Below are 27,960 nucleotides of genomic sequence, written 5' to 3' on the forward strand. Positions count from 1 at the left end.
GCTGCACCATTTTACATTCCTGCCAGTAATGCACAGGGTCTGGTTTTCCACACTTGACATTTTTGGTGATATTGTTGGTGATGGTGGTTTTTAACTATACCCATCCTAGGAAGGGTGGGTTTTATAGTTTAAACTCTTACATTTAGGTCTTTACTCTATTTGAGTTATTTTTATATGTGATATTAGGTAAGGGTCTAATTTCATCCTTTCATGTACATATCCAATTCTCCTAAAACCCATTTTTTGAAGTCTGTTCTTTCTTCATTGAATGGTCTAGCACTGTTGTCAAAAATCATTTGGTCATGGTTGGGCATGGTGGTACACACCTGCAATCCCAGCAACTTGGAAGGCTGAGGCAAATGGATTGAAAGTTCAAGGCCAGCCTCAGCAACTTTTTAGCAAGACCCTATTTCAGAATAAAAAATAAAAAGAGTTGAGGATATAGCTCAGTTGAAAATGCTCCTGGGTTCAATCTCCAGTACTGGAAAAAAAAAATTGATCATATATTTAAAAGTGTATTTCTGAGTTCTTTATTCCATTCCATTGGCTGATATGCTTGTCCCTTGTCAATAATATGCTGACTTAATTACTGTAGCTTTGTAATAAGTTTCAAAATCAGGAAGTGTGAGTGCTTTAACTATGTTCTTTTTCGGGATTCATTTGCTATTTAGGGACCATTGCAATCCCATGTGAATTCTAGGATTTTTTTTTTTTTTTTTTTCTGCAAAAGATGCCATTGGGGGCTGGGGTTGTGACCCAGGAGTAGGGCACTTGCCTAGCATGTGCAAGGCCCTGGGTTCAATCCTCAGCACCACAAGAAAATAAATAAATAAAATAAAGGTATTGTGTCCAACTACAACTAAAAAATAAATATTAAAAAAAAGCCATTGGGATTTTGATAAGAATTGCATTGAACTTATAGATCACTTTGGTAGTATTGTGAAATTAACAATATTGACTTCCAATCTATGAACATAGGATGTCTTTCCTTGTATTTGTGTCATTTTTAATTTTAGTCAGCAAATGTCTTCAGTGTGAAAATCTTACATTTCCTCGGTTAGATTCATTCCTCAGTATTTCCTAACATCTTTTGCTTTCCTAACATCCTTTTCACAATTTATTGTTCCTGTATGGAAACAGCTGATTTTTTTTGTTGTTGTTATTTTGATCTTGTACCCTGCAGCTTTGCTGAATTTTTTAGTTAGCTCTTAATAGCTTTCATGGGATTTGCTGCCATTTTCTATATATAGAATCATGTCATCTGCAAACAGAGATAGTTTTATCTCTTCCTTTCCAATATGGGGGACGTTTTCTTTTTTTCTTCTTCTTTGTTTTTTATATAATACTTTATTTATTTATTTATATGGTGCTGGGAATTGAACCCAGTGCCTCACACATGTTAGGCATGTGCTCTGCCACCAAGCCACAACCCCAGCCCCGGGGACGTTTTCTTGTCTCGTTGCTCCAGTGAGGACTTCCCAGTGCAGTGTTGCACTTTACATCTGTTGGGATGCCCTCCACGTTGTGTTGCTTAGCTACTCATTTCTCTAGCACAGGACTTTATAGCATTCTTCACAGTTACAGAATTAATCTGTGCCTCAGAGGGACAGGTTGTTGGCTTCTGCTATGTCCTCATTACATGGTACATGTAAATATTATTTCATTAAGAAATGAGTAAAAGTGACTTAACCTGAGAAGAACAGGACCCCTCTGTGAGCCACTGAACGTATTAAAGTTGGATAGCACAAAGCAGCAAGGATAGCTATGGTTAATAGCTTCTGTGGTTACCTGCTACAGCAGTCCACATATGTGACCTGTCCTGGGGAGCTTACAACTGGGCTTCTGAAAGTAGGAGAAGCCCAGGTCATATCTCTTGAGGTGCAGGCAACTTTAGTTCAAGATTAGAGTTGTCCAGGTCAGGGGTGACCACTGTAGGCAGGGTCACCCTGTAGTCCTCATCTCTTCAGAAAAGGACTGCTGCTGTAACCCATGTTGTTTCGTGTCCATTATGTTACTCCCTGGACTCTGAAAAGCAGGGACACATAGCTATGGGGCCTGTCACTTATCAGGTATATTTGGTGTCTTGTGTTTGGCCAGAAGCAGACGCACAAGCCTTACACAGTGACCTTCGACCTCGCAGACACAGGGGCTACTGTTGCTGCAGCAGCTGAGATCCTGCAGTGCTTTGGCTATGTGGATGTACTCATCAACAATGCTGGGATCAGCTACCGAGGGACCATCACAGACACCACGGTGGATGTTGACAAGAGGGTCATGGAGACAAACTACTTTGGCCCTATTGCTCTAACAAAAGGTAACAGTCTTGGGTTTAAAGAGGAAAGAGTGTGATACGTTGGCATCTTTTTTGTTCTTGGGCTGTATGCCGCCTACCCCCATTTGCTGTTTTACCCTGCTATGGGTGTGGTCACTGTAGTTTGAATGTTTGCTTTTTGCAGGTTTCTATTAGCATTCTCTCTGTATTAGCCCTTTATCAGGGTCTTCCTCTAGCCACAGCCTCCTTGGCTAGCACTGCCTTGCTGTGGTGTCTGTAGACTCCTTTGTGGTGGGGATATTTTGATATCTAGCTAGACTTCAGTCCAGGGAACAGACTCCCCATAGGACAAGGAACTGTGCTGCCCATTGTGGGTGGTTACTCTGTCTGTGGACTTCCTCCTGCCTCTTTCCTCTGCTGCATGGCTCTCCATCCTGAGGAGCTGTCACCAGATGCCTTTGGAAATGTCAGGCACAGTGACTGGAAGATGGTGTCTAAATCCCTGCTCTCTCCCCTCAGCACTCCTGCCCTCCATGATCAAGAGGAGGCAAGGCCACATCGTCACCATCAGCAGCATCCAGGGCAAAATCAGCATTCCTTTTCGATCAGCATGTGAGTTCCCCCCCAAAAAACCATCCTTGTTTTCTTCTTATAAAAATAACACATTTACCGTCCTGAAATCAGACATTGAAGAAATACCCTACATGGAACGTGAAGGAAGTTCATCAAAATGTGTTCTCTGGAGCCACATACCTGGGGTCAAATCCCAGCACTGCTTCTTACCCACTGTGTAACCTTGGGCAGGTGTCCCCACCTCTCTGGATTCATCTGTATTTGCACATAGGTACAAGTCCCAGCACCAGTCTAAAGGAGCTGCTGTGAGTACAGTATCTGAGAGCTCTGCCCTGGGTGCTGCACACACTGCTTCTCTTACTGTGTTGTTTACTAGCGTCAGCCCACTGATAAGGTTGTTTTATCACTTTGGAGCATTAGCCTCCAATTTTTTTCTACATGTAATCAAACAAAATTGGGATCATGCCAGTTGCAGTGGCACATGCCTGTAATCCCAGCAACTCTGGAGGCTGAGGCAGGAGGATTGCAAGTTCAAGGCCATCCTGGGCTTAAAATGAAAAGGGCTGGGGATGTAGCTCAGTGGTAGAGCACCTCTGGGTTCAATCCCCAGGACAAAAAAAGGGGGGGAGGGGGAGGGGACCCCATCATGCATGCTCTTTTGGAGCTTGCTTGTCCCACCTGGCTGTCTGACTTTCCATACCAGCACATGTGGATTTACCTTATCCTTTTAAGTGGCTTTATAGTAATATGGTGAGTGGATGTTTGAGGAGCTTTTCCCTTTTCAGTCCTTTAAATGATTTGCCACAGAGAACATGCTTGAATGTTCATATCTCTGGGCACTTAGAGGGGGGTTTCGATATGATGAATTCCAAGAAGCATAAATATTAGATAGGACCAAATAATTAAAACTGCCAAGTTGACTTCCAGTTCACAGGTTTCCCTCCACGTAGGAGAGGGTCTATACCACAGTCTAAGGTGTCATTTCTTCTGTCGCTCTGCCCTCACGTTGTACCAGCAAACACACAGAATGTAGTTGTTGGTGTTTGGGGGTTTTAAAAGACTTTAAAGGCCACTTCACAAACTGTCTCAGTAGCTCCTTTCTTTGCTTCATCTTCTGAAAGAAAAATATGACTTGGGACAGCCTCACCCGCTCTCAGTCACTTCCCAAAGCCAGCCAGGGCCCGGCACAGGGAGACCAGTGAAGGAGGCCTGGGCTGTGTCAGCAATTTGAAAACACAGTAATACTCTGCTTGATGATAAGATGGAGCAACCATTTGCACTAAAGATGGAACAGAATCGTGTTCTTCCCCCCCGAGGTCTTAATTCCAGCTACATCTTTTGGTTTTAGTTTTATGTGCTTGGATCAGTCACTTAACTTTTCTGACCCTTAGTTTCTTACCTATCAGTGTGACTTACAGTCATCATACATTTCCCAGGGCTGGTACCAAGATGAAATGAGGCAACTAGAGATGTCCTATGTAAACTGGAACAATATTTGTTTCTATAGTTGTTATTTCTCTTTTTGCTAATATTCCATGTCAACCCTTAGAGCATACACAGGCAGTCACTTAAGGCTGCCAAAATGATCCCCCACCCCCAAACCACCATGTATAATCACAGATAATCATGCAAGTAAGGTAGAATGTTAATAGATAAATCAGGGTAAGAGATATACAGAGTTCTTTGTACTAAATTATTTCCACATTTTACTTTGATTACACCCCACTGATTTCTATTCTCTAATTGACCAGACTGTGTGTGCCTCCTGGGCAAGTGTGTCAGCTCAGCCTCCTCTCCCTTCTGCTGCTACCAGGAGAACCACATCAGGAGAAGCCATGAACTGTAACACTGCAGTGCAGAGGAGGGACAAAGTGATGGTGACAGTGTGACAGGAATGGGCTGCACAACAGCTGAGAACACATAGCCTAAGAGCTTGAGACCCAGTCACTGGTGTGGCTTCTGTCATGGAGACCCCAAGGATGACCCACTCTTCCTGCCCTTGGGCCTTGGCTGCCCCCTGGAATTATTCACTCCCCTAAAATCTACTCATTGAACCCTGGAATCACTGCCCAAATACAGTCTAGCTGATTCCTGTGACACTTCCTTGCTTTTCTCCTTCCTGTTTACTTGGCTGAGAGAAGCCCTTTTTTATTAAGACTAAAACGTTTAGGACCCAACTACGGGAAATTGATTTTCTGTGTTTCCCAAGAATATCACTGTAGGGTTACCCCCTCAGAGCACCTTCCATTAGATTGGGGAGCTGCTGCTGGGGAGCACAGGTGGCTCTGTTTTTGCAGATGGTGCACTTTCTAGCTTCCAGTTGAAGGTTCCTGCCTAGTTTGCAAAGGGAAGTACATCAGAAGCAAGCTTGGACATCATACACATGTGTGCAGGCAGGGATGCTCAGGCGTAGCGTGCTTAGCAGTGATAAAAACTGGAAGAGACCCATAAAGGTCCACTGATGGGGCCAGATCTGCCTGATGATCCCTTGGGGAGGATCAGGCAGCCAGAGCCATGTGATGGGTGGGTCTGCAGGGCCATCACAGAAAGTTACTTGCAGGAATAAAAGGAAGAGTATGAGCTCATTTCTATAAAAGAAATGTAAGATCCCATCTTATGTCTGTACCTGTACATAACAGATCCAAAAATAAATCCTAAGAAATGGCATTGGTCACCTCTGGGAACAAAATTGGAAAGCAGGACTTTTGCTTTTTTACTTTATGAGCATTAAACTTTTGTTTAACTTGGAAAAGTTTCAGACTTAAAGAAGAATTGTAAGAACAGCAGAAACATGTACCCTTCACCAAGATTCCCCAGTTAACATTTTCCCTTATTCTCTTATAAGTGAGTTTACAATTATTTTTTCTCAGTCACGTGAGAATCTGGTGACAGATTCCCCTTTATGCCTAACCACTTAAGATTTCCTGACAACAAGGACATAGAGCACTTCTCAAATCAGGACATGAATATTGCTATAAGGCTTAAATCTTACATTATAAAACCATGTTTTAAACAGAGAGTAAATGGGAGTGAGTAGGTGGGCCTTGGGCCCTACCCACCTTGGCACACTCACTGCCTCTCTGCCCATGTTTGCAGATGCAGCCTCCAAGCACGCAACCCAGGCCTTCTTTGACTGTCTGCGTGCTGAGATGGAACAGGATGGGATCCAGGTGACTGTCATCAGTCCCGGCTACATCTATACCAACCTCTCTGTAAATGCCATTACCGCGGATGGGTCCAGATATGGAGGTAAGGCCTGGTTGCTCTTGTATGAAAAGCTATCAATCAGCCCTAGTGAAATGTGTAGCTCTTACCTACCCCAGTGATTGTTGTCATTTTTCATTTAGAATATGATTTTTAAAGCTGAAAAACTTGGCATGGTATTGGCTGTAGGTACCGATTGTTATTTAATCTTCACTTACCACCAAGAACAGACCTTAGCCTGAGCATCACCACTAAAGCTTTCAGAACAGGAGGCCTAGAGGTAGAGGACTTAGTGGAATAGAAAGGAAGTCCCTAACCTGAATTGCCCCTAAATAGCCAGCTAATGTATTTCTAGATCCCAAGGCCCAAATAGTATTTTCTTTTTTTTTAGTGCAGGGGTGGGTACCCAGGATTGAACCCAGGGCGCTCGACCACTGAGCCACATTCCTAGCCCTATTTGGTATTTTATTTAGCGACAGGGTCTTAGTTGCTTAGCTCCTTGATGTTGCTGAGGCTGGCTTTGAACTCGCAATCCTCCTGCCTCAGCCTCCCGAACTGAGCTGTTGGGATTACAGGCGAGTACCACTGCACCAGGCCCAAGAAGTATTTTCACTATCAAGACTAAGGGAATTAACTTTGGGGAAGTGTGGGTGGCTTGACCTGAATGGTCCCTCCTCAGTATATTGGAGAAATGACTGGCTTCAGGAACAGTCTTCAGGGTAAGGCTGGGTATGGTGCAGTAATCTCCATCTTGCTTCAGTCAGAGGCAGCACCGAGGCTGACCTGCAGTCACCATTTGTGGGCCGGGCAGCCCCCCACCAGCATGCAAGCCAGGCAGACAGCAGTCAGCTACTGCTTCTCAAGTTAGGCAGCCCATGAGTTCTAGAGCTGCTGAAGCCTGCCTGCCTGAACTCAGAACAGAACTGCCCATCTCTACAGTATGTTCCACTGTGTCCTGCCTCCCTGGCTGTGGTCTCTTGCAGGTCTGTGCTGCAGCATCTGCCAAGGACATGCTGGGCTTGCACCAACCCCAGCCAAGTTTGAACCAAGACTACCCTGTCCTGGGTGGCAGCTGCTCTCTTCCGAAAGCAAATCTCTTTGTGGCACTTTACAATTAAGCAGTAATTAAAAACTTCCCATTCTTTCATTAACCACAGTGAGAACAGATACTGGTAAGGAAGCTCGGGCAGACTGGATAGCTTCTGAAGGTATCAAACTGGGTGTGCTAGTGGCCTGTGCCTGCTGACTGAGCCTACTCTGCTGGCAAAATGTCAGATCACTAGTAAAGAAGGGTTAGTAACCTTTACACCTCCTAAACTACCCACAGCTGACTTCTCCAACAGCTTAAAGTGAATGACATGTTTCTTCCTGTCCCTCATCCAGCTAACATGAAATTGGGAGTTGGGACATCTGTCTACTCTCTACTCAGCTGGTGGTACATGTATGGGTCAGAAGGCCCTCCCCACTTCAAGAGATGGTACAACAGTCTCGACTCATTTGTTGTTCCAAGAGCAAAAATGTCCAAGATCAGGAAGCTGCTGCTCAGGTGTGAGGGGCTTGCTCTATGAGACCCTACCTTGGCCGGCCTTCTGCTTTTGTCATCAGACCACCAGGCAGATGGACTCACATTGGTTCCAATCACTGACTGGGGTCCCCAGTCTGTCTTGTCCCCATATTCCACCCATATCTCCCTTACCCTCACTTACTTACTTAGTAACACAAAATGGTTCCTATTTCCTCTGGATATAAAACCTCCAGGGATAGAGGCATGCCACCTGCTTCCTGGAAGACTCTGGGAACAGCTTCACAGTGGGGAGTGCAAAAAGCTGACCTAATGGCTCCCGTCAGCTCCAGTCCTCAAGAGAAGGTCCTCTGCTTTCTAGTTCATGTGTTGCTTTTCTTCTTTTAGCTGTTGACAAGAACACAGCCCAGGGCCGAAGCCCTGCAGAGGTGGCCCAAGATGTTCTTGCTGCTGTGGGGAAGAGGAAGAAAGATGTGATCCTGGCTGACTTGCTGCCTTCCTTGGCCATTTATCTTCGAACTCTGGCTCCTGGGCTCTTCTTCAGCATCATGGCCTTCAGGGCCAGAAAGGAAAGAAAATCTAAGAATTCCTAATCCTGGCCAGAGCTAGCAGCTCCAACCAGTTTGAGCTAGGATGAGAAGCAACACTTCCCCAGGCTTGACTGCTCTTCAAGGGACAGCTGTGCTTGAGACTTTAATGGTAATTTTCCCTCCAGGTGGAAAAGATTGAAGAAACTTTTCTCCTGCAGGTCCATGATGCAACCCCAGGCAATGAGCTTCTTCCTAGAGGTGAGGGATAAGCACTTAAGGAATAAATATGGAGATGGGTTTCAACTCTAAAAACATGAAATAAATGATAGGAATAGTAAGAGTCATAAACCTCAGTGACTATTAGAACTGAAGCATGTCCTTTGAATTCCAGCCTTGATGACTCCTAGAAAACTGTATTGGAATCAGATGTTATAACATCACCTGACCCAGGTGTTCGAGTTTGACATATCCAAGACCACTTAACCCATTTGCTTTGGAGGGGACAACCACCAGCACTTGGGAGAGAAGGTTGTATTTTTAGGAAATCATTATTCATATCCCTTTCCAGGATCCTGTGATAGCCCATTTGATATAGAAAATGGTGGGCTACTGTGTGATGGGTTCTATGGCACATCCCAAGTGATCCTGGCTTTAGCACCAAAAGGTATTCCCTATGTTCCTTCTTACCCTAACCACAACCTTAGAGGATGCCAGGCACCGTTCAAGCAGAGGAATTTCCTAAAGAGGCAGCAACCAGAGGGAGACCTCTGCATGGCCCTAGACATCCTCTAGGAAAAGAAACCTTTGGAGATTGGCCTGGTGAGCAGAGCTGAAGCAGCAGCTAGTTTCCAGGTGGAAGGATTTCATTTGCTGATTATAGCCAGAAAGAAGGCCTGGATCCACCTTTGATTTATTAAAAGTACATAGTTGAAGTTCTTGAGTGAGTCACTTCATTTAGGGAGAAGTTTTCCTATTAATGAGAATGAAGTTGAAATAGTAGGTCCACTGTAGACTTCCCCAAATTGGAATAAAAATGTCTAGCATATGATTTTGATGTCTGCACTGACCTAACTCTGGCTCTGTTCACTTTTGTTGTAAATAGCTGCCTCTGACAGGAGCCTGGGGTTACGGCTCTGGAGTATTTTAAGTTTCTTTTTTTTTTTTTTTTTTTTTTAAAGGGGGAGAGAGAGAGAATTTCAATATTTATTTTTCAGTTATCGGCGGACACAACATCTCTGTTTGTATGTGGTGCTGAGGATCGAACCCGGGCCGCACGCATGCCAGGCGAGCGCGCTACCGCTTGAGCCACATCCCCAGCCCCGATTTTAAGTTTCTTGGGAGTAGACGAACAAGTGGATGATTAGCTGGGGCCCTGGCTCACAGCACATCCTGGACATTCCAGAGCCTTGGGTAAAATGTGAATATACACAAGATGGGTGGTTCTTTATCTTGCACAGGAATCACCATCCCACTCCTGACATCAGAGAGAGGGTTTCTTAGTGTCTGGGGATGCTGGGGCTGAGACAGCAGCAACTGTTCCAGAACTAGCCCAGTCTCGAGTGAAGTGAAACTGCCAAGCATGTAGCAGGTTTAGGGATAGGGGCTCCCTCTCTAAATGGAGCAAGAGAACACCTCTTCTTAGACATTTATTGACTGGCACTTTTAGAATGGCTGATGTCCAGCTGCTGTTCCTTTCTTGTCTATTAAATAAAACCATCAGCATTGGATATACTGCCCTCAAAATGAGAGTTCAGCAGTGGTGTCCTCCATCTTTAGAAGATAGGGAACTGCAAAGCCATTGGTGAGGGTGTTGCTCTGGGAGCCACCGTGGTAGGTAGTTATGAGCCACCAAGCCTTTTCAGCTTGCAGCTGTGGTGCAGGGAGCTTGGAGCACCTCAAGTTCACTTCTGGTGGACATGTGGTGGTTTCTTTGCCTAATATTATTTAAAACTCACTTTCTAAGATTTACTTTAGAAACTCTCTACATATTTTGACATATAAAGTATAATGTAAAATATAATTATTAATTGGGCTCTTCTTCAGCATCATGGCCTCCAGGGCCAGAAAGAAGAGAAAATCTAAGAATTCCTAATCCTGGCCAGAGCTAGCATAGATACGGCTACTTGCCAGAGGTTGAACATGGGACACCCTGCTCTTGAGGTTGGCAAATTCCAGGGAAGCTTTAATGTCAGAGGGATGCTCTTGGCCTCAGAGACCACAGCCCAAAGGGCTGGTCATCAGTGTGCTTCAAGTTCCCTGTTGCTCCTACAGTGTTATTTCAGGTACCTCTGGAGCTAAGCAAGCCTTTCTGGATAGAGTGCTGGTTTGGACAAATGGGAGACCTCCTGTCCTCATGTGGAGGGCAGCTGGGTACATCCTCCTGGGGCCAAGTCTTCACCTGCCCAGCCTGCCTGGCGAGCTTATTCCAAGAGGGCAGCTCGCCACAGCCTGGCTTTGGCTTGTGGACTCTGAATAACCTTCATTTTAATCTTGGATTTTTCAAACCAGTGTTTGAATGTAAGCACTTGCCACCAGGGGTAGCAGTGTTGCTGCAGTTCCAGTTTAGCTTTTCTGTCATTGGGGGTTTTTCTGGTTTTTTTTTTTTCGTTGTTGTTGTTGTTTTGTTTTTGGCTCACTTTCAATCTTGAATTCTATAGGGAGGTCTAAAAACCACGACATTTAATTGGTTCTGCCTTCAGATATCTGATAAAGTTCAAAGACACTTTCCACTTTCCTTTCCAAACCTTTTGGTGTTCCGCTGGTGCTTGGGCAAGAGCAGGCCATCTTGTACTTCCTGCCCAAAACCGAGACTGAAAACTAAAACTAGCTTTTCCTTCCCAGCCAGCACGGCTCTACGCAGTGTAGAGGAGGAAATGGTGAGGACATGGCCCCTTGGGCATATAGCCTGGCTCACAGCAAGTCTCCCAGCCTCCTGAGACAGGTAGGCGTCCCAGTGCTAGACCAGACGTGAAACTTGGAGGAGCCGAGAGGCTGTGGAGGAGACACTGGTGGAAAGAGCCAGCCAGGGTCTGCCCTTCACATTGCCTGGTTAGTTGTCTCTGCTTCTCTGAAACTGGATGGGGTGGGTAGTTAAGATTAAAGTGGCTTGTAGATTCCCTTAAATGACCCATGTGGGACTTGGGCGGATTTTCCACAGCAGGACCTCTGGGTCATGTGGCCTTTGTTTCCTCTCAGTTCTCAGTTACTGAAAGCTGTATGACACAGGTGAGCATGAGCCACTTGTCGAGGACCCTGCTGTGTGTGACAGCCTCTCTGGGCAGGAGGGAGGTATACGTTGGCTGCTCTCAAGGCCTTGTCTGGGTCACACCAATCCCTGCCCTGCTGTCTGCAGAGGCACTGCAGCTTCACTTGTATGACTAGGGACCACATAACTACGATGGCATTTCACAACCTGGGTTGGTACACCAACAAGAGACACTTTGTTAAGTGTGGCCTGGGAAATGGCAAAGGAGCGTCCGTTTGTACCTGGTTTCTATTTTGGTTGAGGGCGTCTCCTTGGCTGACCTGAGGTCCCACAGCCTGTCCAGTTCTAGCCACCTCCCCCATGAAATCTGATGTGCAAAAAGAGCACAGCTAGGCCAGTCATGGGGCTCCCTTTCCAACTCTGAACCTGTCTGTTACAAAAACACATACCATGCTGTCCTGCCCAGCAGGCTTGGAAGCCAGTGCTCACAGCCTGAGTTGTGGGCAGCGCATTTCAGCTTGTCCTGCACAATTGGGATGAGGCCTGTTTGTCCAGGATCTCTTGTAGTCTGTAATTACCATTTTATTGTTCCCACTGGCCAAAGGCCAGCATGTAAACAATACTGTACACCTGACATTTTATCACTCAACAATTCAGGGACACTGTCAAAGTTTAAAATGTTTCGTGGGCCATGGTACTCTTAGAAGATTTGGATCTCCCCTACCAAAATGGCGTAACCGCCCCAGAGCCTTGCTGTGTACCATGGATGAAGCGCCCTCATGGCTCTGTGGCACAGTTGGGTGAACGGTCAGCCTGTCTGTCTCCTGAAGACTGTCCTTTGTAAGTGCTGTGTGGCTGTGAGGGGAGAACTGGGCCGCTGAGGCATCAGCCTTTATAAAGGGGTCTATTGTCCATTTATCCAAAACCTCAGCAGGAGTGTGGCAGACAGTGCATAAGATGACTTTTGGCTGAGGAAAGAGCCCAGCAAGGGGCTGGGCTGCTGTGGATTAGCCCCCAAGGCTATCCAGGGTGCTTTCCTGAAGGTTTCCAGGGCTCTTCCCTTGGCCTAGGACATGGGTTGAATTTGGTCCACATCAGGAACAGCTGTGGGTGCTTTAAAAAACCAAAGATGTTAGCACCTGTGTCCTCCTAAATCAGAATTTCTGGACAAAGGCTTCTGGGCCCCAGAATTTCCCAAAAGAGAACCCAAAGAGAGACTCATGATCTCTAGGCACCATCACTTTACCATGTCCCTGAACACCAGCATGTCAGCAGTGCTGACCCCAACCACAACAAGGCCAAGGTGAGCCAGGCTATCTGGGCAGGGGCTGCTGGCCCCAGGACCTCAGATCCAGACCTGTTCTTGCTAAGTGGTGACACTAGGCTGAAATGAGGAGCAGAAGGTGTCCGTAGTGCCTGCATAACTCAGGTACAGCGGGAGCTGCAAGCACCATTATGGACAGAGAGAACAGCAGAAGTTGAAATTCTCATAATTTTAATAATGGTCAATAGCTTCTGGTTGGCTCTGAATGGTACAGTTAAACAATATACTTCAAGACCCCCCCAAAGCGCGTTCACACCCCCTCAGTAGCGTTGGCTTCCATCCACATTCCACTGCCCAATCAGACTTCCACAGCCTCAGAACCCCTCCTGGGTTATGGAAATCCACATCTTAGTGTAATGAGCTGAAAAACCCCTTGGTATACCCATGATCTGTGTTCTTTTTTAAAAATAACAAGTATTAAACCAAACACCTTCCCAGGCTGCCTTGCAGAGCAAGAAGTGTTACTGTGGCAATCTGAATCCTCTCCTCTCTCGCGGGCTGTGTGGCTCTGCTCCTCTCCCTGCTCTACTGAAGTCATACAGCGTAGAGTTCGTAAATCTTCTTTACACAGTACACCAGGGCGGCCAGTGCTATCGTGTTGTGCAGTCTCTTTCTGTGCAGGTCGTCCTTCCGGACCAGCACCACCGGGGTGGAGGAGGTGAGTGTGTGCAGAGGCAGGCGGGACAGTTTATAGGCATCGTACTCCACTTGGTACTTGCAGCAAGGGTCAAACTGCCAGGAGATCCCGTAGAGGGTGCAGCAGGCCAGGCTCAGCGCACCAGCGGGCAGGGAGATGTAGTGGGAATAATCTAAGGGCAGTGCCAATGGGGTGAAGAGGCAGGCAGTACCCGCCAGCACGGTCGTCTTATGCAGGCAATTGCCCACGGTGATCCAGCGCGCAGTCTCATCGCCGATGCGGGTGGGCTCAATCACAATGTACTTGTACTGGGCTTCCAGGGCCTGCTCCAGCTCATATTCAAACTGGTCTTGGGCGTTCTCCCCATTGTAGATCTCGTGCACGATGTAGCAGTCCGTGGCCGACAAGCTCACCCTTTGATGGGGGAGAAAGACAAGGCGGTTAGGCTGAAGCACTGAACTGGGTTTCACTAAGATGCTGGAAGCATCACTTATATGTTTATCTGCTCTAGAACCCAACAGACAAGATAATCAGTAAACATTTTTCTTTCTGAGAGAATGAAAGAACAAAATGAAAGATGAAGAAAAAGGAGTAACTGGTGCATCTGACAAGCCACCACACTGTATGCCAGCTTGCTGGGGAGCGTAGTGTGGCACCCTAGCAGACTGCCAAGTTGGCACACAGCCCAAAGGGAAAAAAGTGATTGCATCACAGAATGCCACAGACCCGAACACAGCAGATGCACAAGGTCAACAGCTCGGAAGCTGGTCTTGGATTGTCAGACAACTGCAGGACGGTTTTTCTATGGAAACCAACATACCCCCCAGGACATGATACTGAACAACCCTGCCCTTTGCTCAGTTCAAAAGTGGCCATCCGTCGTTGCACAACTGAAAACAAAAAGGGACAGCTTCACCTCAGGGGCCCCCTGGGAGGACAGGCACAGCAGGCCCAGGAATAGCAGCTACTCCGGGGAAATGCAGCCCTCTCTGAGCTGAGAAAAGAGTAGCAACTCATAGGCAGAAGCATCTGTGGGGTTTCTCAATCAGGCAGCCTAGATGATGGCCCAATTTGGACCCTAGGACTCACCACTGAGGGCTACTCTCATGCCCCAAAAGACATTGTTCACAGGGATCTGCCTCAAACCGTTGCTTCCCCCTGGCACTGCAGATGGATGACATGATCCTGACCAGGTAAAGAGGAATCTGTAACTGTAAGGAAGGGCTCAGCTCTGTGTCAAAGCCACATGGCAGCTGGGCCTCAGTCCCAGCAGCAAGCATGGGCTGAAGTGGCTTGTTAGGCAATATGAAGTCTTTGATGCACATTTCCTATCCAAAGCAGAATCTTCTCACACACAGGACAGGCAAACCTAAGAACAGGGCTGCACAGCCCTTTCCACATCTCCTGGGGCTTATTTCAACCTGTCCAGATCTAAGCCTACACAGTGCCATCCAGCATGGACTGCTTCTCCTAGTTTTACGCCCTCTGCTCGCTTCACAAGATGCCTTCTTCAGCTGGATGTGGTGCACACACCTGTAATCCCAGCGATGCTAAAGCAGGAAGATCGCAAATTTGTGACCAGTAAACAACTCAGTGAGACCCTGTCTCAAAAGAAAAAAGAAAGGGGCTGGAATGTAGCTCAGTAGTAAAGCACCCCTGGGTTCGATCTCCAGTACAAAAAATGAAGTCTTCATCCAAGCCTCACAGAGACATTCAAAACACAGCCCTGTGTCACATATGCCTCAATGAAAAATAGCCCCTAGTCCCTAAACCTGGTCGTCACCACTTCCCCACCCAAATCTATGCCCCTCCAACCAGGGGTGTCTGGCCAGGGGCTGATTCTCCCTGACAGGAACTAGGCTCCTTCAGTGGCCAACAAGAAGCACAGCATAAAGCGTTCACAGAAGGCCCAGCCTACAAGGCTGGTCTCTGCAGCCACACTGCCCACACAGCAGTGGCTAAGGCCTAGCCTACGCAGCTGGTCCCAGCAGCCATACCAGCACACAGGGCTGAGCTGAGTACCCCAGGGTGGCCACAGACACTGTGGAGACCAGAGAAGAACCCTCTCAGCCCACCACAGGAGGATCCCAACCCTCCCTCAAAGAAACAGCATGCAAGGGCACAGTGGAAACTGGACTGCAAGAAACAGGTGACCAGAGAGCCTGACAGACTAGACTCCTTCCAGTTGTCATTTTTGGACAGGATCTGGCACTTTATTTCATTTATCTGGGGGAATGGAGCAGCCCACATGCTAAGCTCCAGCCAAGATTCAGCACTTTAAAAATTCCCTTTTAGGGCTGGGGTTGTGGCTCAGCGGTAGAGCACTCGCCTGGCAAGCGAGCTTTCAATCCTCAATCTGGGTTCAATCCTCAGGTCCACATTAAAATAAATAAATAAAGGTATTGTGTCCAACTAAAAAAGTAAATATTTTTTAAAAATTCACTTTTAGTAAACAGACAAGGAAACCTCAGAGGCAGGGTTTCACTCTGACTGGATAACAACTAATGAATGTTCTTATGTGATCACATAAAAAATGAAAGTCAGCTAGGCACAGTGGCGCACATCTGTAATCCCAGTGGCTAGGGAGGCTGAGTCAGGAGAATCTCGAGTTTAAAGCCAGCCTGGGCAATGGCAAGGTTCTTAGCAACTCAGGGAGACCTGTCTCTAAATAAAATACAAAATAGGGCTGGCGGGACTGGGGTAGTGGCTCAGTGGTGGAGTGCTCGCCTAGCATGTGTGAGGCACTGGGCTCGACCTTCAGCATTGTGTCCATCTACAATTAAAGAAAAAAGTACATTAAAAAAAAAAAAAAAAAGAAGAAGAAAGAAAGGGATGGGGATGTGGCTCAGTGGTCAAGTGCCCCTGAGTTCAATCCCCAGCACCAAAAAAAAAAAAAAAAAGAAAAATCATAGGTAAAGGGCTGACTGTGCACCCATATGCCAAGGGAGGGGATCCCACTCAAGATGGGAGCCCCTTTAATAAAAGGCTCTGGCTTGGACCCAGAAAAAAAGAACTCTTTATCCTGGAAAGGTATCTGTAATTAAACTGAGCTAAGGCAACGCCTGCTAATTAAATCACAGGCCCTGATTAAACTGTGCACTGGAGAGAAATAACTCCCTGGGGTCAGACAAGAAACCTCAACATGGGATGTGGCCACAACAGCCTGTGACACGTTATGCCAGTGACTGGGCTGTCAAAGACGCATAGGAAGCCGAAGAAATGGGAAAGCAGGGTTTCCGTTTAAGTTTCTTTGTAAAGTTTCTCCTTCTGGAGAAAATTCAGGTGACTGCAGCTGTTTCTCTCAAGCAGAATTCAGCATCTTAAAAGCCACCTTAAGCAGACAAATAAGGCAGCCCAAATCAGGGTTTCACTCTGGCTGGGCGAGAAGAGGGGCTGAGTAGTCTCTGATGGTCACACAGAAATCAAAGTCAGTGCTAAGGGGTGACCGTGCTCCCTGGTGTGTGGGAGTGACAGGGTCTCTACTCCCAGGTGGGAGCATTTCTGGCTAAGAAATTTCCTTTAGGGTCATGTATATTAGCCAAGAGAGGCCGAGGGCCCCGAGAACAAGAGGCCTAAGGGATTAAACCATGCATCCATCTGCGAAACCAAAAAGGTGTTGCTTTCAAGCTAATTTGTGTCCTGCAGACTCTGAAAGTGAGGGGACAAGACACCTCACCATGGGGTGTCAGAGGTGAGTGCTCATCCCCATGCAACACTCAAAAGTTGGTATCAAGCTGATATTACAGAGTCTTCTCACCCAGACCCTGTTCCACCGTGCTGTCTTGCCCTTGTCTGCTGGCAGGCCTGCAGCCATCCTGAATGTATTTTTCACATGGTGTTTTTTCTCAGTGAGGAGCAGCCAGTCAAACCAGCACCTGGAGTGCTCCATCTTCCAAAAACATCAGAGGGCAGATGTCATCTTCCCCAGCTCCCTCTCCAAGCCCAGACGGCACCCATATCCACCCAGACCCACCCTGCCCCAATCCTCTGCATGGCAAGATCCCTCAGGTTCCTTGGGCAGGCATGGTAGATACCTCCCACCACTTGTCAAGACAGATTAGTGAGTGTATGAGTCCCAACATGTCTAGGAGTGACTCCAAAGACCTAAACTCCTGCCTTGCTGCTATTGTCCTGCATCCCAGCCCCACAGCATGGGAACAACAGCAAGCAGACACTGGGTCAGTAAAGTGCTCCCAAGGCAGTGGCCTTCTGTCCTCACTGGGTCCAGGCATCTGCTGCCCTCACTGTAGGTGGCCTCACGAATGCCACAGCCTGTAGTGAGCAAGTGTAGACATGGTGCGTCCACCTGATACTCACATCTGAGAGCTGGTTTCATAGATGGCTCCCCACTGCCTGTCAAGATCACTTTGGCTTCCTAGAGCCCCGCGTCTTACTGTGAGCAGCTCAGTCTGCTCCTATCCCATGGGCAAAACTTTATACATAGTATGAAAACAAGTACACGGCCAGCTGCAGGCGCCAGGTGCTTCAGACAAGAGCAGGCTCTGAAGAAGGCCCAGGAAGTGTCCTGTTTTACTGTCCCCAAAACCAACCACCAATTCTGCTGTAAAAGTCAGTTAAGGAAAGGGACTCTCATTTTCTGTCAGGTTGGGATAAAATCTGAAGTTTATAGAGAAGTGAATTTCCAGGATACCATAGGATTTACGAGGAAGGAGATGGCAAGATTCAGACCGCAACCAATCCAGACACACAGGAAGCAGGAGCAGCTCTGTCAGAGTCCGCCAGGCCAGGCCAGGCCAGGCCAGGCCAAGTACCCCATTTCCTGGGTGCTGGTGGAGGCAGGGTGCTGTCTGCCACTGTATAAGTACATTTTAAAGGGCTCAGGTCTGCACTGGTGATATGGTCTGTGGACTGTTCTACTTCAGAAACCGGTTGCTGAGTTCTCTAAGAGCCAAGTCCAGTCACTGCTCAACCATGCCAGCACTCACCCCAAAAGCTTAATTTTGCTTCTGGGTCAAATGCAACCCAGCTAAGAACCCAGTTGGAAGGCTGCCTTGAACCATTCAGAACATTATCAACTGATCTCCAGCTTACAAGGCCATGGGCCTTTGAACCTGAGTGGCCTGACCCCTGGTACGTGGAAGCAGACTTTTTAAAAAAGCAATACAGTCTCTCTTATGAGTATCCCTTATCAATATGAATAGCCCTTTCCAAATGCTTAAGAATAAAAGTGTTCAGCATTTGGGGATTAATGAGATGTCTTGGGGATGGGACCAAGTCTAAACATAAAACTCTTTTTTGTTTCACCTACACCTTGTAGCCTGAAGGTAAATTTACACAATATTTTTAGTGCACCTGCATTTTGACAATTACCTATCACACCAGGTTTTGTGTGGAATATTCCACTTGTGGCATAATATGGGCACTGAAAATGTATCAGATTTTGGAGTATTTTGGTATGCTCAACCTGTAGCCAGTTGGGATCTTTTGAACTCCAGGTTTCCTAAGAGGTCATATTTTTACTTTTCTCTGCATGTATGAAATGACCGCTGAGAGTCTACATTAAAAAGCAAACAAAAAGCAGCAGCAGTGATGGTACAGAACAGTGTTTATAATATACCATCTGTAGTGTAATTTTTTTTAAGTATCTATTTGCTTTTATACGCACAGAACATTTCTGGAAGGAGACAAAAAGACCTGAGAATCTGTCACTAAGGAGGGAACTGAGTGGCTCAGGAAGGGGGTCTCTTTTTTTTTTACTAAATGACCTTTGACTCTTTTACACTTGGCATAATATCTGGCACTTCAAAAATCACTAAGTGTAAGGCTGGGGCCGGGGCTGTGCTCAGTGGTACAGCGCCTGCCTCGCATCTGTGAGGCACTGGGTTCGATCCTCAGCATCACATAAAAATAAATAATTTTGTCCAACTACAACTAAAAAAAAATATTAAAAAAAAAATCACTAAATGCAGCTGGGGGCAGGCAACAGTTCAAGCAACTCCAAGGGCTGCCGCAGACACTGTGGTGCCTCAGTTCACGGCACCTGTGAGTAGGTGTTACGGGCCTGACTCCCTCCTTCCGTCTGCAACCCCATTTGGCCTTTGGGCCCTCAGTTTGCCACCAAGGGGAATCAGCTGGCGAAGAAGCCCCTGGGGAATGCTGCGTTACAGTCAAAGTGCACCACAGTGAAAACCCAACAGGACACAATATATCCCCTCTGGGACCTGGGCACCCTAAGAGTATACCAGGCAGCCTACTCAGAGACCAGACCTCTGTCCAGCCCATCGTGAGGCCAGACTTGAATCTCAAATGCAGGGACCCCCAGAGGCTGGTGACACCCCCCAAAAAGTCAAGAGGTATGCAAGTTTGTGCAAGCAGCCCTGTTTGGTGAGTGCAAGTGACTAATGAACTAAACTAACGCCACCAGAATGAGGGTGAACAGGTGCCACCTTGTGTGGGGGGGGCACATGCAGATTCCTCTTGTGCATGACTCCTGTGCAAAGTTAAAGGTGTAGCAGACTATGAGGAAGCACAAGAAGGGGGTTCACGAGCCAGAGCCAGGTGGCCTGTGCTGGGGAGGCTGATGTGGGCCAAGGAAAGGCTAGTCTTCTACTTGCTAAGCTCTACTTGTGATAAGCACAGGTTATTGTTACTTCCTAAATGTGGCAAATGCAATTTTAACACTTTAGTCTTTTGAAATGTACAGTTCAGTAGTGTTAAGTATGTCCACACTATTGTACAGCTGATTTCTAGAACTCTTTCCTCTTGCAAAAGCAAAACTCTGTGCTCATTTAATATCTTCCCATCCCCTGGCAATTATCCTACTGTCTGTCTCTATGAATCTGACTGTCCTACAGAACTCCTAGGAGTACTTGTCCTTCTGTGACTGGCTATTTCACTTAGCATAATGCCCTCAAGGTCCAGCCACATCGAAGCATGTTCCAGACTCTCCTTCCTTTTTAAGGCTGAATAGGGTTCCATTGTATAGCTACATCACACTGTGTTTATCCATTCATTTACCAATGGACACTTGGGTTGTTTCCACTTCTTGACTATTATGAATAATGCTGTTATGAACCAAGGTGTACAAGTATCTATTCAAGTCCCTGTTTTTCAATTCTTTTGTTTATATGCTCAGAAGTGGAACTGTGGATCATACAGCAATTCTATGTTCAATTTTTATGGACCTGTGGTAGTTTTCCACAGTGACTGCACCATTTTACCTTACCACCCTCATTTTCCCTTACCACAAATTTTTCCACATCTTCCCCAATACCTGTCCTTCCTCCCTCCCTCTCTCCTTCCCTTTGGATTAAACCCAGGGATGCTCTACCACTGAGCTATACTCTCAGCCCTTTTTGAGAGAGGGTCTCGCTATATTGCTCCAGATGGCCTTAAATTGGCGATTTTTCTGCTTCAGTCTCCCAAGTCACTGAGGTTACTTTCTTCTAATAGTAGCCATCCTATGAGTGTGGTAATGGTAACTCACTGTAGTTCTTTTTTTTTTTTTTTTTTTTTTAATATTTTTAGTTATAAATAGACACAATACCTTTTATTTATTTTTATGTGGTGCTGATGAAGATCGAACCCAGTACCTCATATGTGAGGCAAGCGCTCTGCCACTTGAGCCACAATCCCAGCCCCTCACTGTAGTTCTTATTTTTTTCTTTGCATGCTGCAGGTAGAACTCAGATCCTTACACTTGCCAAGCATGTTATGAGCTACACTCCCAGCCCTTGATTTATATTTTTATTGAGGTAAAATACACAGGCCACACAATTCTCCCACTTAAGGCAGACAATTCAGCAGCAGCTCAGCATTTTCAGAGTTGTGTAATCAAACCCACAATTTTGGAACACTTTCATCACCTCAAAAAGAAATCCTGGCTGGGTGTGGTGGTGTACAGCAATTCGGGAGGTTAAGGCAGGAGGATAACAAGTTCAAGTTCAGCTTGGGTAACTTAGTGAGACCCTGTCTTAAAAAAAAAAAAACTAGGGTTGTACAGCACACCTTGGGTTCAGTCCCCAGCACCACAAAAGAACCACAAAACCCAAACACCTGTACCTGTACCCACTAAGGACGTTTCCCATTTCCCCTAGCCTTTGACAACCAACATTCCACTTCATGACTTACGGATTTGCCACTTCTGGGCCTTCCATATAAACAGAATCATATGTGTTGTTTTATGACTGGCTTCTTTCATTTATCATAACTTAAAAAAAAAACAAAACTATTTTTAGTTGTAGATGGACACAATACCTTTATTTTATTTATTTTTATGTGGTGTTGAGGCACCCAGTGCCTCACACATGCTAGGTAAGTGTTCTACCATTGAGTCACAACCCCAGCCCTATCATCATGTTTTTAAGTCATCACGTTGTAGCTAGGTGCCATGACACACGCCTGTAATCCCAGTGACTCAGGAGGCTGAGGCAGGAGGAACACAAGTTTGAGGCCAGCCTCAGCAACTTAGCAAGACCTATCTCAAAATAAAAAAGGGCTGGGGATGTAGCTCAATGATGAAGAGCAACTGCATTCAATCCCCAGTACTAAAAAAATAAAAAATAAAATCATCATGTTGTAGCATATACACTTTTGATATAGTTAACACATATTCTTTAAAATATAAGACAGATAAATACATGAGGGAAGTCTATTGCTACACACAAATATGTATGTATGTGTATATATATAATTTTTCTTTGGGTGGTGGCCTAACAGTTGATCTCTAGATTTATTTTTTTCCATGCCTGTTTTTTATTAAAAAACAAATATGCTTCTTTTATAATGTGAAAATAATTATAAATGTTTTCATAAAAACAAAAACAAACTCACTCAAAAATCCACTACCCAGGATAACAGGAGGCAGCTCACTTCCAGCTCTGGAACCTTCTCAATGCCCATGGAGAAGCAACAAGGAACAAGCCCACCAATCCAGAGGTGTTCAGGAGCTGGGAGTTTCGCATGATTGAGGTATCGTGTTGGTATCACACTCCTGCAGTCCTGCCAGAAAAGGGGTGAACGGTCCCATTCCCCTTGCACTCAAGCAAGCAATGGCTCCACTGCTCTGCAAGTCTCCATCATTTCCTGGTCTTGCTGACCCAGGAGAACTCAATCTAACTGTAGTGCAAGCACTGGCTTTAGCCCACTTCCTGGAGTGGGGGCCCAGGCTCTCCCAAGTAGGGCTCAAGGGTGAGCTCACCTATAAAATAAAAAGGGAGACCTGGGCACAGCGATGCATGCCTGTAATCCCAGCTGACGCTGGAGGATCGCAAGTTTAAGACCAGCTTTAACAACCTGGCGAGACAGTCTCAAAATAAAAAAGGCTGGGGGTATAACTCAGTGGTAGAATGCTTCTGGGTTTCACCCCCAGTATCACACACACAAAAAAAACAAAGGGACTTTGGCATGAGTTCCTTGAAGGCTGAGACTTTACACCATGACACGCCCCCAGCACTGGGCCTGAATGTAACAGGTTCCCCCCCCAAAATAGATGGACATTTGTAATGAGTGACAGGAACAGAAAATGATGATACAATGATATAATTAAAATAACTGATGCCTGAAAATTTAAATTACGTCCATTATCAGCCTACTTTTCACTTTATATGTCATTCAATCACCATGTGTGACATGAGGTGCTGAATTCTTGTGGACAAGAATTCAGGTTACAGCTCACAGCCTGATGTTCTTCATTATAAAAACCGTTGATTCCCTAAATTTAATGGAGTGGAAACCTGTTTTTGGCTAACCAAGCATTGCTTCCTCAGGACCCTAAAGAAAATAGAAAGATTAGCAGGAAAATCCTATGTCACCAATTAAAGGTCACTGAGGACAGAAAGACACAGGCACATATGCCCGAAACAGTTCCAGAAGTCCAAGGAACTTTCACAGGGCACCTGACAACTTTCACCCATCTCAGAGAAAACAACATGTAAGAAGAGGTCACTCTCCTACTCTTCAGTCTGCTAATCAAGTAGCAATTTTGCCTCAGGAACAAGAACACAATACATCAAGTGTGGAAGACAAGGGGCCTGGCTTCAAGTTCTCTCTCACTTAAGTGGCTTTGTGTCCAAGAGCAAAACACCTTGCTAACTTGTGCCAGTTTCCTGTGTCAAATGGTGCCAAAGCATGCAGTGCCCTCAGGACCTGGGCCAGGTGTGCAAATCTGATTTGAAAAGCATCACCCAGTGTGAGGCACCTGTGACTATCTAAGTCAATTACAATTAGATAAGATGAAATAGATTCAGCCCCTCAGACACCCTAGTCACATTTCAAGCATTCAATAGTCACATGTGGCTCACAGCTGCCCTGATGTATCCCGGAGATACAGAACATTTCTGCCATGGCGGCAAGGACTTCTGCACAGCCCTTACCTCAACTGTTAAGGCTGCTGAGTGGTTATTGGCTTTTTATAAGACATGAGTGCGAATCCCGTGTCTGTTCATCTTATCCAGACCAGGAAGAAAAACTTCTACCACACAAGAGGGCCAGAATGGTAATCAAAACTGGCACAGGTTAGCAAGATGTTTTGCCCTTGGACACCAAACCAAGCTGGGGCTGGGACTCAGTGGCAGAGTGCAAGGCACTGGGTTCAATCCTTAGCACCACCTAAAAATAAACAAAATAAAGGCATTCTGTCCATTTACAACTAAATAAAATATTGAAAAACAAAACAAAACAACCCCCCCCCCGCCCAAATCCCAATAGTCCTTAGCACTAAAAGAGAAGAATCAGAACAGAAAGAGGTGTGTCACCCCAGGAACGTGAACCAACCTGCCCACGTGGCCATCCGTTGAGCTGGAGTGGACATAAACCTTACAATGACCACCTGGATCTTATCATCTGGGTTCACAGATAAAACACAGCCCTCTAGAGGAGGACATGGTGTTGATTCTCGTAATTCCATGAAACTAGCTGTCTAACAAATGCCAGGGGAAACCGCTGCACAGGCCAGGGGAGGGAAGGCTGCAAAAAATGATCAAACCCTAAAAGCTGAAGACCCCAGGCTGCCCTGCATCACGATCAGATTCAGACTGGTACACGTTCACATGATTATAAGAACAGGAACTCAGAGCACATAGCTAGACTCATATTCCAACAATCACAGAAAACTCAGGGACGCTCAGGAACCCTGAGAGAGCAGCACCAAGCAGTCCACGTAAGACAGGTGGGCTGTGAGCTAGTCCCGGCTGGCACAAAGGTGGGAGAACACAGATACCTGCTCTGTGCTTTCCTAGATGGGCAAGTGTACCTCAAAGATGCCAGCAGGACAAGTGGCAATCTGTTTGATGTGCTTGCTGCTAGTATGCTGAACTGTGGACAAGAATTCAGGTTACAGGTCAGAGCCTGATGTTCTTCATTATAAAAACTGTTGATTCCCTAAATTTAACGGAGTGGAGAGAAAAATCATGTAAGCAGCTATCAGTTTGGTGTTTCTACCCCTCCTAAGCGAGCACTGTCCATAGACACTGAACTTTATGCAGTGGCGGAATGTTCTGTTCTGTCTGATATGGTAGCCACTAACCAAAACTGGCTACTAAGCACTTGAAATGTGGCTGGTGGGACTGAGGTGCTAAATTTTTCATTTAATTAATTTAAATGTAATAGCATATGGTTAGTGGCTATGGAATTTCTGATAGTTCAGTAATTCAGTTCTAATCTAGAATTGAGTCTAGAAACACTCAAAAGCCAGGTAGAGCAAAATTCCATCCACTGCATGCAGTAGAGTCTGGCAAATCCAGCAAATTTGTCCAAAGTATTGCTCTGCTCCAGTCCCTATACCAGACCACATGATGTATATCCTTCAGTTTCAGCATAAAGCAGATGCCAACCAGGTGTAAGCAGTGACTTGGGAAAGTGGAGGTGAAATTTGAGTCAGTCTAAATGTGACATGGAATAAAATAATTTAGGAGCCATAAACAGCCTATTTTAGTCATGAGGGCCAATAATACACTCAGGCCTCATAATCTATGGTGCTAGGGCAATCAATTAATCCGGCCTGTTCCACCCAAGTTCTTGCCACTAACTGAGGAGGAATGGAGGTGTGCCCAGAAGTCAGCTCCATAGCTCGGGGGCGGGTTAAATTTCCAAGCCCTGCTCTACGTGGGAGGTTCTTAGGAAAGATGTGCTCTGGCAAATGACTCCTCTGAAGGAACCTAGCTAAGGCCTTATAACAAAAACAAAGAGGGGGGAACATCAAGCCACACCAAGTGATCTGGAAAGAAGGCAGATGGTGACTCTGAAACAAACAAACAAAAAAATGGACGCCCATTCCTGGATGACAGGCAACATCTGCATGTGTAAGTACAGTTCCTGACCAAAGGTGACAACCTGAACATCTACAGAGACCAGGCAGGTAACTGTAGTGAGTCAAGCTGTCAGGTGAGGAATGATGAACTAAAAAGCACTTGCCCTGACCAAAGAGAAAGCTACTACTCAGCTTTGCAGAGAGCTTTATGCAAAATCTATAGGCCAACTCATTTAAATTCTCTGAAAATCTGTTGAGAGGCAGGCGCAGTGGCACATGCCTGCAATCTCAGTGACCCAGGGGTCCAAGGCAGGAGGATTACAAGTTTGAAGTCAGCCTCTGCAACTCTGTGAGATCCTGTCTCAAAATAAAAAGGACTGGGGGTGTAGCTCAGTGGTAGAGTACCTCTGGGCTCCAATTCCAGTACTACCAAAAAACCCCCCCCCAAAAACAAACAAAACAAAAGTGTCAAGATGCAACCATCGAAGACAGGATTATTTAGTCTATGGGCTGTGGTTGGCAAAACCGTTCTGAAATTAACTAACATTTATCAAAAACAATTCCCAATATCTATTTTCTTAGATCTATGAAAACTTAACCTTGGGCTGGGGATGTGGCTCAAGCGGTAGCGCACTTGCCTGGCATGAGTGCGGCCTGGGTTCGATCCTCAGCACCACATACAAACAAAGATGTTGTGTCCGCCAAAAACTAATAAATAAATATTAAAAAAAAGAAAGAAAGAAAACTTAACCTTTACTGGCAAGCCCCAGTACCATGTTTGAGACATCTCTATTTGGCTCTTTGAGTTGTTCTTATTTAGAAAGGAAGAATGCCTTTTTCTCTAATACTGAACTTTCTAAGCCAGATCACTTGCTATTACTAAAAGATCTTTGTTGCGTTAATGGTCTTGAAAGTGTTAGGTTTTAAGGGCCTATGGAAATCATAAAGATAACTTCTTCTGATAATCCAATCCGTTCAAGAAATACCAGGTGGGAGTTGAAAAGACAGATTCATTGTCACTGCTTTTTCAAGGAAGAGGCAATGAAGAAAGAGAATACTGGATACCTGTGAGCTCAAGAATAGAAGTAGCCAGGCATGGTGGTACACACCTGTAACCCCAGTGGCGGGGGAGGCTGAGGCAGGAGGATGGCAATTTCAAAGCCAGCCTCAGCAATTAGCAATTTAGTGCGGTTCTAAGCAACTCAGCAAGACCCTATCTCTAAATAAATACAAAAAAGGACTGGGATGTGGCTCAGTGGTTAAGTGCCCCTGGGTTCAATCCCTAATCATCTGCAGGCAATGTCAATGAACATGGGATGGAATCACTTAAAGAAAAGGAACAATTTCAGACAGAACTTTTGACAATCCTCCTTCAAAAGACCAAAAAAAAAAAAAAAAGAAAAAACAAAACTTTACTTTCTTCTGATCTTCTCTATACCAATCAAACCTTAGCAAAATGGACAGGGCTGCTTAATCCTGGTGGCTCCACTAATATACACCACTCTCCCAAACTTCTAGGGGTTGAACAGTTTCTAGTAGCTTCTACTAGCTGAAAGCGCTTTTCAGAAACAAAATCCTCAAGTTCGACACGGAAACCACTCCAGTACCATCTTCTGGAAATGGGTCATCAAAATCGAGGTCCACCTTGGAAAAAACAAGCTCGTAGCGTCCTAGCCACACACCATTCATTGGGAAAGGTCACTTTAAAGGACTTGAAGGGTAGGAGCACTTGCTGAGAGCCCTCCAAGAGCCAAGCCCCTTCAGGCAGCGGCGGCGCGGGCCCGGAAGGCACCTCTGCCGGGCTCGGCTCCCCGGCGGACGTGCGCACCGCGCCTGCCCCGGGCCCGTCCGCTCTGCGCGGCCTTCCCCTCCCCTCCCTCCCGGGACCGCTCCTCGCCACGTCGGGGGCCGAGACCGCCACGTGCGCGGCCCGGCAGGGGCCCGGTGCTCCCGAGCGGCTTGTGCTCGCCTCCGCCCGCACGGTGGGGCGCTGGGCCCGCGGCCACCCTCCTGGGGTCCTCGGCACCGCCTGGAGGCCGATCCTGCTCCCTCCGGCTCCCGGCTCCTCCCGGGCTGGAACCCGTGTGCCCGGCGAGGGACGGGGAGCCGGGGCTCGGCAGGGAGACGCGCCGCCCCGGGAGGCCTCGCCGCGCTCCCCGGCTGCTGGGCCGCCCGTCCCGGCAGGAGCACGCCGCTGGACCTCACCTCTCTCGGGTGCTGCCGCCGCTGCTGCCCGGGCCCAGACGCCTCCTTCCCCAAGCGGCCATCTTGGAGACTCTCGGCTCGCCCGTGTCTGGCGCCGAGGCGGGCGGGCGGGCCGAGGGGAAATGTAGTCCGGCCGGCAGCCGCGCGGCGCGGGCCGCGGCGCGCCGAACTACGACGCCCACAATGCCGCGCGCCGGAAGCCGCCGCCGGGCCGCCTGCGCCGGGAGGAGCCGGAGCCCGCGCAGCTCGCGCCTGTGGGCCCCCGCGCCGGGCTCCGGGA

General features: G+C 46.8%; 2 protein-coding genes across 16 annotated transcripts in view; one reads left to right on the top strand and one right to left on the bottom strand.

Moving 5' to 3' along the window:
- The window catches only part of Dhrs7b (dehydrogenase/reductase 7B), a 56,721-nt gene extending 46,877 nt beyond the window's left edge, over window positions 1-9,844 (top strand). For 13 of the 15 annotated variants that reach the window (XM_076871600.1, XM_076871605.1, XM_076871606.1 and 10 more), the window contains 4 exons: window positions 2,098-2,314; window positions 2,792-2,884; window positions 5,942-6,094; window positions 7,959-9,844. In XM_076871600.1, the coding sequence (XP_076727715.1) occupies window positions 2,098-2,314; window positions 2,792-2,884; window positions 5,942-6,094; window positions 7,959-8,164 (669 nt within the window). In that variant the 3' untranslated portion in view covers window positions 8,165-9,844. The remainder of the gene's footprint in view (window positions 1-2,097; window positions 2,315-2,791; window positions 2,885-5,941; window positions 6,095-7,958) is intronic. The other 2 variants (XR_013092732.1, XM_076871603.1) reach the window with 2 other exon arrangements.
- Window positions 9,845-12,784: 2,940 nt separating this feature from the next.
- On the bottom strand, window positions 12,785-27,827 carry Tmem11 (transmembrane protein 11). The gene is made up of 2 exons (XM_076870963.1): window positions 27,681-27,827; window positions 12,785-13,681 (listed from the first exon to the last, which is right to left on the bottom strand). Exons 1-2 carry the CDS (start codon window positions 27,740-27,742, stop codon window positions 13,165-13,167), a joined length of 579 nt encoding a protein of 192 aa, XP_076727078.1. The 5' UTR covers window positions 27,743-27,827; the 3' UTR covers window positions 12,785-13,164.
- Window positions 27,828-27,960: the final 133 nt, after the last annotated feature.

Source organism: Callospermophilus lateralis, chromosome 11, assembly GCF_048772815.1.
Source record: "Callospermophilus lateralis isolate mCalLat2 chromosome 11, mCalLat2.hap1, whole genome shotgun sequence".
Classification (NCBI taxonomy): Eukaryota; Metazoa; Chordata; class Mammalia; order Rodentia; family Sciuridae; genus Callospermophilus; species Callospermophilus lateralis.

Excerpts from the sequence above, each read along its gene's own strand:
- Tmem11 (XM_076870963.1), bottom strand. The coding sequence starts at position 27,742 with ATGGCCGCTTGGGGAAGGAGGCGTCTGGGCCCGGGCAGCAGCGGCGGC. Across the intron at positions 13,682-27,680 it reads GGCGGCAGCACCCGAGAGAG|GGTGAGCTTGTCGGCCACGG; the intron begins GTGAGGTCCAGC and ends CCCCCATCAAAG.